Raw genomic sequence first — 12629 nt, forward strand, 5'->3', positions numbered from 1 at the left:
CCAGAGGCGCTGACAGGCGGGACCCGCGGGTCAGCGGACCCCATCCGTTAGACACTAGCGCATCCACGGCCATGGATTGGCCGGGATCTCACCGCCGGTGAGGTTTCCTGTGACCCCAAGAGCACCTAGGGCTTCCCGAGCGTGAGACGAAGCTAGCCGTACCCTTTGCAGCGTCTATCGTGCACCGGAGCTAGCTCGCCGTCGAGCATGGCGGACGCGGCGGCGCTGCTCACCACGGCCCAACCATCTCGGTGAGGTAGAGCGCGAACCAAGGACGGGGAAAGGTGCGCGATGTCGAGGCGGAGCTAATGCGCTTGAAAACGTGGGCAATGGTGGAGAGGAGGGGGAAGAACCACATGAGCCGAGAGGTCGCCGGAGCTCCAGCTCACTCCGGCGAGCTCTAACGGGTGAGCCAAGCTTACTTAGGGCGGTTGAGCATGCGAACGGGGTGCGAGAAGGCGAGGCGGAGTTGCTGGTGGCTGAGGATTCGAAGGAGGAGGCTAGAGCTGCCAGAGAGAGGAGCTCCGAGCGTCGGCAGTAATGGCGAGCGGTGGCGCGGCCGCTGCGTCTGTTCGGGCAAGCGAGAGCGAGAGAGGGGGAGTGGAAGAGCGCGAATGGCATAGGAGGGAGAAGCAAGCGCGACCGGGGGCTCCTGGTGGCCGACCAGGGCATGTCCACCCCGCCGCATGCGCGCCATGCGGCGGTAGAGCCCAGCCGGCTCGCAACGGTGGCACGGCGCGGCTGCCCTTCGCGCGTGGACGCGGGCGCGGGCACAGGGAGGGGGAAGGCGTGCTCGTGGGCTAGGCCAGCTTCGGCCAGCGGGCCAGAAGCGAGGCCGTGGCCTGCTAGCGCCCCCCCTTTCCCTTTTCTATTTTTTGTTTGAATTTCTTTTTTTCCCAAATATTTTCTAAGCTCATTTTGACTCATTTAAAATCCTTTTCAGGTTTGGCCCCTCAAACAAAAGTTGACCAAAACAAATAGATCTACAACTTTGATTTAAGTTGCAACTCCAAATTCCAATTAGAATTTGAAATGCAATTCAAAACTAGTTCTAGGTTTTTAAATAAATTCATTTTGGGGATTTTTGTATAAAATCCATTTCTCAAATTTTAGAGCTCAAAAAATTCCGCAAAAATATTCTTAATTCTTCTAAAACATAGTTCAACTTACTTTAGTCATCACAAGCAAATTTAAAGTAAGCATGTTCATTTATTATATTAAATTCATTTAAATCAAGCACATAAAATCACAAATTAAAAGCTACTATGCTTATGTAATGCTATGCTCATGCCATGCTTGATGAGAATGCTTATGAGTGAGTTTGTGAGACTAAGTGCATGCTTAACACCTAGGGTGTTACAGGGTCTACCCCTGTATTTATAGTCTGGTGGGATGCGCGTGCGCCGTAAGATCAAACCGACTTAGCCAATGGCTGAGATTCATCAGGAGAGGCAGTGGAGGAAGCTTCCAGAGGCGGAGGGTCAAAACCCTAAGGGGGAACCGTTCGGCGCTATGGTGGGGCCGACCGGCCCCACCCAGCAGCCGCCAGGCCCCCTGTTGCTTCAGGTGTCTTCTCGATCCTTCCTGAGTCTTCCCGCGACGTTCCCCATGGCGGATAAGTTTCGGCTTTATTTTGCACTAGAGTCCCTCTTTTTAGCTTTCTTGAAATTCACCCTAGAAAATACAGAATATGCAAAACTCATGAAAATTGTTAGATAAAACCATAGACTAGTGTGTTTTCATGTTTTCCTTCAGGTCTAAAGTTATAGGAAAAGTTGATGTTATCGACCGTCAACACTCAAGGAGCTCAAACTCTCTTTAAAAGAGCTCGAAGAAAAACATGATAAACTTGAGGTAGTGCATGATGAGCTCATTGCTAGGCATAGGGTGTTGAAAGAAGAATTCACAACTCTAAAAGTGAGTAATGATAACCTTGAGCTTGCTTATGCTCTTGCAATCAATGAAACACATGTCGCTACTATGTTGCTAAGCTTGATGTAGCCACTTCTTGTGATGACTTACCTATGGAGAGCATTGGAAAATGTGGTATTTCCAACGGGAAGAATGTGGTAGTGGCCGAGAGCTATGATGACACCATCAAGATCAAGCTAGAGAATGAGAAGATCAAGTGTGAGAATGTGAAGCTCAAGAAAGACTTGCAAGAGCAAACAAAGCACAACACCATCATAGTTGAAACACTTGATCATGATAAAGCTCTTGCATATGAGAACAAGAAGCTCAAGGATGAGAACCAATACCTTAAGCTTAGGTTGATGTATGACAAGCAAGAAGAAGATGAGTCTTTCATCTTGGAAGAGCTTGATAGCAAGGATGATCCTATCATCAAGAGACTAACTACAGAGAACAAGTAGCTCAAGCTAGAGAAAGATCATCTCACCAAGGGTTTAGACAAGTTCAGTAGAGGGAAGGACTTGCAAAGTGAGCTATTTATGAACACTGTCATGAAGATGGACAAAAGTGGAATGGTTACAAGGCTCACCAAAGCAAGTTGGTAAGAGCTCAAGCTACTCATGATCAACCAAGCAAGCCCAAGCCAAAAAGATGTTTTGAGTGTGGACAAGAATATCACTTTGCTTATGAGTGTGATGCACCACTACCACCTCCTTTGTCCAAGCATGCTAGACCTTTTACTTTCAATGCTCACTACATTTTAAGGCAAGATAAGAATGGCAAAGTCAAGGTTAACATCATGGGGCCGCCCAACAAGCAAAGGTCAAAGAAAATTTGGGTGCCAAAGTCACTTGCGGAGAAGGTTAAGGGCCCTAAGCAAATTTGGGTCCCAAAAACTCAAGCTTGATCTCTTGTGTGTAGGTGAACTACAAGACCGGTTGATCACATTGGGTAATTGATAGTTGTCACACTCAACATATGATCGGAGATCCCTAGATGTTCACCTCACTCAATGAAGATGTGGACAATCAAGAGAAGATCACATTTGGTGACAATTCAAAGGGCAAGATCAAGGGGTTGGGAAAGATTGCTATATCTAATGACAACTCTATCACCAATGTGCTCTATGTTTCATCTCTTAGTTTCAACTTGCTTTTGGTTGGACAACTTTGTGTTCTTGGTTTCCAATGCCTATTCAATAAGAAAGAAGTGATAGTGACCAAAGTAAATGACAATGAGATGGTATTCAAAGGCTTTTGTTACAACAACTTGTATCTTGTTGATTTCTCCTCCGAAAGTGCAAACATCAAGACATGTCTATTCACCAAGACTTCACTTGGTTGGCTATAGCATAGTAGGCTAGCTCATGTTTGAATGGGTGCACCAAGAAGTTGATGAAGAAGGAATTGATGAGGTTTGAAAGATGTCACATTTGAGAAGGACAAGTTGTGTTGTGCATGTCAAGTCGGCAAGCAAGTAGCAAACACTCATCTAACCAAGGATTATCTCTCTACCTCAAGACTTCTTGAGCTATTCCACATGGATTTATTTGGACCTACTACATATGCTAGTCTTGGTGGAAATAAATATTGCCTGGTAATAGTGGATGACTATTCTCCGTACACATGGACATTCTCCTTGCAAGACAAGGGCGAAGTTACATCAATATTCAAGAAGTTTGCAAAGAATGCTCAAAATCAATTCAAGGTCAAGACCAAGAAGATTAGGAGTGACAATGTCAAAGAGTTTGACAACACCAACATTGACGAATATTGTTATGGAGTGGAATCAAACATGAGTTCTCCTCAACATATACACTGCAACAAAATGGGGTTGTAGAAAGAAAGAACCGGACATTGATCACCTTGGCTAGAACAATGCTTGATGAGTACAACACTCCGAAGAAGATGTGGGCCGAGGCAATCAACACTGCATGCTATGCTTCAAACCCGTTTTTTCGTCACAAGTCCCTAGAGAAGACACCATATGTGTTGCTCAATGGGAAAAAGCCTGATGTCTCGTTCTTTAGAGTGTTTGGGTGCAAGTGCTACATCTACAAGAAGCGCCAACACTTAGGGAATCAAAGAAGATGTGACATTGGTTACTTGGTTGGCTATTCATCAAAGTCCAAGGCTTATAGTGTCTTTAACCATGCCACAAACATGGTTGAAGAAACTTTTGATGTTGAGCTTGATGAAACTAATGGCTCCTAAGGAGCAATTGAGAATCTTGATGATGTAGGTGGTGAACCATTGAGGGAAGTCATGAAGAACATTATGGTGGGAGACATCAAGCCTAAAGAGGATGATGATGATGAGGTGCAAGTCATAGTGAGCCATCCTCCTCGCATGTGCCACAAGATGACAACAAGGACGTGAGGGACAGTCATGAAGACACACAAGTCACTCATGAACAAGCGGTGGCACAAGCACAAGATGTTGAGGCTCCCTGACCGGCTCCTCAAGTGGTGCAAAGAAGATCCTCATATCTCCTCCAAGATCACTCTCAAGATCTCCTCATCGGGAGTCCATCAGGTGGTGTTACTACTTATTCTAGACATGCTTTATTTATTGAACATCACACTTTTGTGTCTCTTGAAGATGAACCCAAAACCATAGAGAAAGTTCTTCGGGATGTGGATTAGATCATCGCCATGCAAGAGGAGTTGAACAACTTCTCTCGCAACCAAGTGTGAACCCTCGAAGAGCGACCTAAAGATGCAAGGGTGATAGGAACAAAGTGGGTCTTCTGAATAAGAAAGATGATCAAGGTAAGGTGGTTCGCAACAAGGCAAAACTTAAGGCAAAAGGCTTTTCACAAGTGGAGGGTCTTGACTTTGCTGAAACCTTTGCACCGGTTGCAAGACTTGAAGCTATATGTATCCTTCTTGCATATGCTTCTAACTAGAATATAAAGCTATTTCAAATGGACGTGAAAAGTGCTTTTCTAAATGGTTATATTAATGAGCTTGTCTATGTTGAGCAACCCCTCGGTTTTGAAGATCCTAAGTACCCCAAGCATGTCTACCGGTTGTCCAAGATGCTCTATGGTCTCAGACAAGCTCCTAGAGCTTTGTATGAGAGGCTAAGGGACTTCCTTATTGCAAAGGGCTTCAAGATTGGGAAGGTCAACATGACACTGTTCACCAAGAAGATAAATGGGGAAATCTTCATTCACCAAGTGTATGTTGATGATATTATTTTTGGCTCAACTAATGAAGAATTTTGCAAGGAGTTTGGTGATTTGATGTTCAAGGAGTTTGAGATGTCTGTGATTGGCGATCTATCCTTCTTCCTCGGGTTTCAAGTCAAGCAAATGAAGGAAGGGGTCTTCATCTCTCAAGAGAAGTACACTCAATATCTTCTCAAGAGATTAAAAATGCAAGATTGCGAGCCAATCAAAACTCTCATGGCATCAAATGGACATCTCGACTTAGATGAGGGAGGTAACCCGGTTGATAAAACTCTCTATCGTTCTATGATAGGTAGCTTACTTTACCTCACCACATCTTGGCTCGATATCATGTTTAGTTTGTGTATGTGTACAAGATATCAAGCTATGCCTATCACTAGTACACAGAGGTACTATACAGGCGGTTCGCAACCCCTCGCCTCGACTCCCCCACGCCGGCCGCACTCGCCGTCGCCGCCGGCGAGCCGCGGCCGCCGCGCGCAGCCGCACCCGCACCCATCATAGCCGGGGAGCTTACCTCGACACGTGGAAGCGCAGATGCCGACGATGAAAGGAGAAGGGCGGTGCGCCGGCGAGCTCGTCGGAAATTTGGGCAGCCTGGCGGCGTGAGTTTGAACAGAGACCGGTGCCTTCACACTTACAAAATTTCGGGTCTGCGCGCGGTGTTTATATGGCCTCCATTTCTAGAGGCGGTTGGCATTGACCACCGCCTGTAGAAATAGCACTATACAGGTAGTGGTCAATACCACCCGCCTGTACAAAGAATTTTGTAATTTTGTTATTGTTATTGTTTTCTATATTTTTGGTAAATATTATTTATTGCATATTGATATTTTAATATAATAATATTTTAACATAATTACCTTTTCTGTGATCTTGTTGAAAAAGTAGCACAATCGTGCAGTAGGGAGGAAAGTAGTCAGCATGATATGACAATCATGTGAATTGTAGTTGGCGAGTGCTAGGTCTTTCATTGACACAAAACTCCGTATGCTAGAGCAGAATCCATATGGACTTTCAATTTCTTCAACCACTCACACATTGCATGTTTCTCATCTATGTTGAGGTTGTAGCTTCTTTCTGAGAGATGGTACTTCCCATTTTCTCGAAGATCAGGATAAAACTCTTTATTTGTGCCTAACTGCACCATGTCAAAGCGTGAATTGAGTCCTTCCTTTGTCTTGGTTTTGATGTCTAGCAAAATGAGCAAGAGGGCACAAAAAGAGGCATTAGAGGCATCAACTAACTCAGCATGATATGACAATCATGTGAATTGTAGTTGGCGAGTGCTAGGTCTTTCATTGACACAAAACTCCGTATGCTAGAGCAGAATCCATATGGACTTTCAATTTCTTCAACCACTCACACATTGCATGTTTCTCATCTATGTTGAGGTTGTAGCTTCTTTCTGAGAGATGGTACTTCCCATTTTCTCGAAGATCAGGATAAAACTCTTTATTTGTGCCTAACTGCACCATGTCAAAGCGTGAATTGAGTCCTTCCTTTGTCTTGGTTTTGATGTCTAGCAAAATGAGCAAGAGGGCACAAAAAGAGGCATTAGAGGCATCAACTAACCTTTCTTAACCACCTTCTTCCAAGAAATGAAGATCAAAACCTCCCCCTTGTATTTTGAAAAATCTGGACCTCCAAGATGTGTTGCAATGGAAGATGGCTACGAGCTACAGTTCTGCCCGAGGAGGAAGAAGGGGGACTGGGGTATTTATAGGAAGATAAATCACAAGCGGTTTGTTATGTGAACCGTCTATGTAAATCAATTAACACAGGCGGTTCATTTTAAACAGACGGTTCTGTTATGTGAACCGCCTGTGTTAATTGATTTACATAAGCGGTTCACATAACTGAACTGCCTGTGTAAGGCGGTTTTCTTACAATAACCGACTGTATTGAGCATTTTATACAAGCGGTTTTCAATTCTAGCCGTACAAATCCATAACACAGGCGCATTATAATTAAAACCGCCTGTGCAAATATTTTACCCCCGCCGGCTTAGAACCTCTGTGTACTAATGTATGGAACCTCACTTGATTGTGGTCAAGACAATTCTTGGGTATCTAAAATATACACACTACCTAGGATTATGGTATCCCAAAGGTGCAAGATTCCAACTTAAAGGCTATTCCGACTCGGATTATACCAGGTGCCGCATTGATGGAAAAAGCACATCCGGACACTACAAGAATTTTGTTAATCCGTGATGGAAAAAGTTTGTCATGGATTATTGAAAATCTATAAGCATACAACATCTGTGATGGTTTTAGAAACCATCATGGATTGAGCGTCAAGGATTGACTTGCGCGACGGTTTGTCGAAAACCATCACAGATTAATAGATTCGGTGACGGCTTTATTCCATGACAATGGAGCCCGAGGCCTAGTTAGTCCAGCACAGACCCATTTCTAGTGACGAAAAATAACCGTCACGGATGAAATGCCACGTCATTATAGATGCTTACATGGTTGCTTTCATGGATGATGACATGGACACTACCTCAGCCCATAAGTTAACAGGCGAGAATCAAGATGGGCCAATTTTTGTCTGATTTCAGCTATTTTCACATAATTTTTAGCCACTTTCTCACGCTCGTTTCAGCATGTTAAAAGCCCAAGTTCGTCATTCTTTTTAGCCCACTTTTCATCCCACTACTATAGCACATATACCCCATATACACATCACATTTTCAAACATTCAGCCCACATATACAGCCCACAAGTAATTATTAGAGCAGCACATTAAATAAAAAATCTGAACTTTCTATCCAATAATAGATCACATAAATTTCCATCCAACATCAGATTACAAAGTCTTCATCCAACAACAGTTATCACACAAAAGTGCACACAACCTAACAGTTCACCGTGGCACTCTTTTTGCTGTTGTCAAATCCACAAGTCCAAAAAGTTCCACTGTTTCTACAGATCTAAAAATCCTTATTACATCCACCACTATCCTCCATGATTCTTTCATGCTACAAGTGTATAGGCTCTGTATTAGAATAGAATGGGAAAGGCATGAGCATTGGATCCTGGGAACCCAACTACGAGGCAAAAAATATGCCTTCAATTGCATACATTAAAAGTGCTAAGATAATGCAAAACTAATGGTTAATACTCACCCAAAACTTCGTTTCACATGGTCAGCTTGAATTTGTCAATCATGCCTTAGAGCCTGAGAGTAGTGCCCCCACTTGTTTTCATTGCATGATCTGAATGGTTGGCGAGTTAAGAAAAACAGAACCAGCAACAAGAAATATAAAGGTATTATCAGTACTATTTTTGTAGGACAACATAAATATATGTAAAAATGCATGTAGGACAGCAAACTATTTATAATTAATATTTCTCTACCCCACCATTCATTGAAGCACCACTAAATCATTATCAACATAGTTGCAGTACGTCTATTTCAGCACGTAATAATTTCCAAAACTAGAAATATGAAGCTATTATCTTGGATAACAAAAACGAAAACAGATATTCAAGGTTGCTACTGCTACTGCTACCTCACTTTTAGTGCCACAGTTCTCACTTATAGTTCTACCTCACTTAAAATAAACAAGATGAATTAGAATATTTTCTATTCACTAGTGCCATTGATGCCAAGGAAGTTGAGTACAGTTTTCAACCAGATTTTTATTTATAGTATGTCATTAAAAAGTATGGTGACATTTATCCTTTTGGAAAGATGTAAAAGTACGGCGACTTGACCAGATAGGAGTAAGTCAACACCAGACAAGCCAATGGAAGCCCAAACAAGTTGTTGGTTGGTGTATATGATAAGCTTCCCAACCAATAAGCCAATTGGAGTATTACAAGTCAACGTGCTGATTAAATTAGTGGTTCTACTAGCACTAATCTCAATTAGTAAATAGTAGTAGCACTGGATTTCAATTAAATAGTACTACTAGCACTGAATCGCTAAGCATCTTGACACGAACCAGGGCCTACTGATCTACTGGATTCACTGCAAATGCCTCTGATTCATGGACTAGAACACGATGGTGGGATCACGTAATAGCAAGCGCCTGCCTGGCCAAACTGAAGAATCTAGAACGAACATAGAACTGAATCGTGGGTTGGGTAGAAGCAGGTGCGGGGAGAAGCGATGGGTTGGGTTGAGTGTAGTGGTAGACGAGAAGCTTACTGCAGGTGATGGCAGATGGCGATATCCCGGCCGGAGACGCGCGCCACCACCAGATCTACCGTGTCTCCCTTCAGGACGCCGAGCATGTGCGTGTACTCGGTGGGCTCCGGCCAGTCGTCGTCGGGGTCGTAGACATTGGCGTACGTGACGTTCATGCACATCTCGTACACCTGCTTGCCCTTGGCCGACGCCACCACGTCGAATAGCACGCCGGGGTACCGGTCCTTGAGCATCTGCGCCACGGGGAAGAAGAGCACGTTCTCGTACACGCCGCCCGACAGAGACGTGCCTCGACGCCCAATCTGGCGTGCGACCAGATGATGACCCACATCGTCGCTCTCTGGAGTGCTGAGTGTTAGGGAAGATGGAGGGGGCCTTGGTGGTTGGAATGTGGAGGCACACAGAGCGGTGGTGGTGGGTGGGCGCCGGTGCAAAGGACGGATTGGAGAGGAACTGGGGAGTGGAGGACGGAGGAGAGGGAGAGGCGCAGCCGCAGCCACACAGGAGGAGGCGGGCACGCACGGGCTAGGGTTTCGGGATTTTATCGGACAACGATTGCATATCAGTCATCCATGTTCCGATCCGACGGCCAAAAGATAATGGGCCAAACAAGACCGACGATGTTGGGCCACATAGCAGAAGGCTGAACAATTATAAAAAAGATATAAATATCATTTAATATTCAAAACATATATAATTTTAAACTAGTAAAAAACATATATAATTTTAAACTAGTAAATGATTTGAAACGAAAATATAGTAAACAACAAAGTTGTAGAAACCATCGAATATACAACTTTTATTTTGGTTATCTCTATATCAGACTTTTTTAAATAATTAAAAATTAGAATTTCAACATATGATAACTTCAAACAAGATTTTGAAATAGCAAATCATTACAACTAGAAAAGTCATTACCAACAAAGTTGTACAACTCATCAAGGTCTACAAATTTTATTTTAGTCATTTTTTCATCCGACAAAGTTTGAACCATTAAAAATTTGAATTTTGAAATTTTGACACCTCCAGACCAGTTTTTGAAACCCTAGACGGTCTCAATTCGAAAAGTCATGAATACCAAGATTCGTCCATTCATCAAGATCTACATTTGATACATAGGTTATTTTTGCATTTGACAAAGTGTTAGGAAAGTGTAGTTCTAAATCCACAAGTCTCTCATATAGTTTCATAAAGTCTATGTGAGATTCAAAACTTAATGACTAGTGTTTACTAACACTTTGTCAAATGCAAAAATAAGCTATGTATCAAATGGAGATCTTGATAAGTTCTAACACCCTTGTGTTCAAAATTGTTTCATTTGAAGTCATTTAGTGCCTCATTTGACCAAGTTTGACCAAGTCACATCTTGGATTTTTAAAATATGTGACAAGAGTTTACTAAAACGTTTTCAAATGGTAACTATGTACCAAATGCGGATCTTGATGAGTTCTAACACCTTTGTATTCAATAGTCTTCCATTTGAGGTCATTTAGTGCCTCATTTGACCAAGTTTGACTAAGGCAAATCTTGGATTTTAACAAAAAGACACTTTGACTGAACAATAGATTGTCTCAAATACAAAACTAATGAATACAAAGAATGTCACACTCATCAAGACCTACATTTGGTGTAATGGTCAACTTTTTATTTGATAAAGTTTGAACAACTCAAATTTTGATAGGTTCAAACTAGTTTTCGAAACCCTAGATGGTCTCAACTCGAAAAGTCATGAATACCAAGATTGGTCCACTCATTTAGATCTATGTTTGATACATATGTCATTTTTGTATTTGATAAAGTCTTAGGAAAGTGTAGCTCTAAATCCATAAGTCTCACATATAGTTTTGTAAAGTCTATATGAGATTCAAGGCTTTGCAACTAGTATTTACTAACACTTTCTAAAATGCAAAAATGAGCTATGTATCAAATGTAGATCTTGATAAGTTCTAACACCCTCGTGTTCAAAAGTTACCCCTACATTCACAACAAAAGAATAACAAAATCTTATATTGTCACATTGGATAAGCTAGCACAATGGTAAGGTGTTTTGTTTTTAACACCCAGGTACTGGGTTCGATACCCAGCGAAGCCACTTCTTTTTGTTTTGGTCCTATTTACGAGATGCTTTTTTTTGTTTTGGTCCAATTTACGAGATGCTAAAGAGAGGTCAAAAAGGTAATAGAATCAAATTCTTGCACACGAGAGTAGTTGGCGCAATGGTACGGTCTGCACCTTTTTCCCACTATTTTTGCTAATTACCAAAAGCTGGGCCAAGGCCACACCATGGGTGGGCATTATCTCCTACAACTAAAAAGTACAAAACGTGGACATTTTTTTGTGCAGCTTTTATTTTCATCTGTCTGGCTCTGCCTCCCCTTGCGATGTCGTGCGATCTCGCGATTCCCAACATTGCCTTGCCTCCCCACATAAGCGCACTGCCCTGCAGTAAAAAAGGAAGGTCATCCCAATCTCCACCCGGCACTCCGTGACCCTCCTCACGCCTCCTCCCCCAAAACACGATGCCTTGCTCAAATTGCCTGCTGCCTCCTTCCAGGAACGCTAGCCTCCTCTCCAATGTCGCCTCCATGGTCGTCCTTTTACCCATTTGGCTATGGCAGTAGGCGACGAAGTAGTCCTCAGGCCGGAGCGGACGTCGTGGTCGTGGCACCACGATGACTCGATGCAACGGTGGCGATGGCAGCTGTGCCAGAGGCTAAGTAGCATCCCGGCAGTGGAGGTGGCGTGGCATCCTGGTGGCTTTAGGTGACGCAACATCTCGGCGGCACAAGCGACGTGACGTCCCACTAGCGCAGGCGCCGCAATGTCAATGTCCAGCAGCGTGTGCATCCCTGATGCGGAGCCAGAGCATGTACTAATCTGCTGATTTATGTCTCAGATCGGGTTTCAGGGCTCCAAATTTTGGGGAAAAAGTTTTGATGTCCAAATTAGGGTCTTGGAAGTCCTATGCAGGGTGGCAGGGGTGTTGGGTGCGGCACCAGAGCAAGTGGTGGCACAGGATGCGGCACCAGCATGGGCTACGGCGATGGCGTAGGATGAGGCACCGGCCTCGTGGCATGGTGATCCCACATCGACTTCCCCCGATAGCTTCGTTGTCGTCATCGCCACTTGCACATATTGTTAGAGTAATTGGGCCAGGCCCATTCTAATCAATCAATAAAACCTCAAAGGCACACAATTAGCGTTAGGTGCAAAAGTGATTAGTACCAAATAGATTAATCACTAGCAAGGCTATCAACTTAAATAGTGAGCCTTGGGATGCTCCAATAGACAAGATGAGGAGGAGAACCGGGAAGCCACACGCGCGCGCCGCCGCCGCCGAGCCGAGCCGCGCCGCCCGCGCGCGC

The 12629-nt window shown here is 43.7% G+C and overlaps 1 protein-coding gene across 1 annotated transcript; it reads right to left on the minus strand.

Moving 5' to 3' along the window:
- On the minus strand, positions 7854-11851 carry LOC8155281. Its single transcript, XM_002489288.2, has 4 exons — positions 11802-11851; positions 9265-9789; positions 8237-8326; positions 7854-8106 (listed from the first exon to the last, which is right to left on the minus strand). Exons 1-3 carry the CDS (start codon positions 11849-11851, stop codon positions 8272-8274), a joined length of 630 nt encoding a protein of 209 aa, XP_002489333.2. The 3' UTR covers positions 7854-8106; positions 8237-8271.

Source organism: Sorghum bicolor, chromosome 5 (assembly GCF_000003195.3).
Source record: "Sorghum bicolor cultivar BTx623 chromosome 5, Sorghum_bicolor_NCBIv3, whole genome shotgun sequence".
Lineage (NCBI taxonomy): Eukaryota > Viridiplantae > Streptophyta > Magnoliopsida > Poales > Poaceae > Sorghum > Sorghum bicolor.

Excerpts from the sequence above, each read along its gene's own strand:
- LOC8155281 (XM_002489288.2), bottom strand. The coding sequence starts at position 11,851 with ATGGAGGCGACATTGGAGAGGAGGCTAGCGTTCCTGGAAGGAGGCAGC. Across the intron at positions 9,790-11,801 it reads TTCCTGGAAGGAGGCAGCAG|CCCGTGCGTGCCCGCCTCCT; the intron begins GCAATTTGAGCA and ends CCGAAACCCTAG. Across the intron at positions 8,327-9,264 it reads GCCATCTGCCATCACCTGCA|ATCATGCAATGAAAACAAGT; the intron begins GTAAGCTTCTCG and ends CCAACCATTCAG.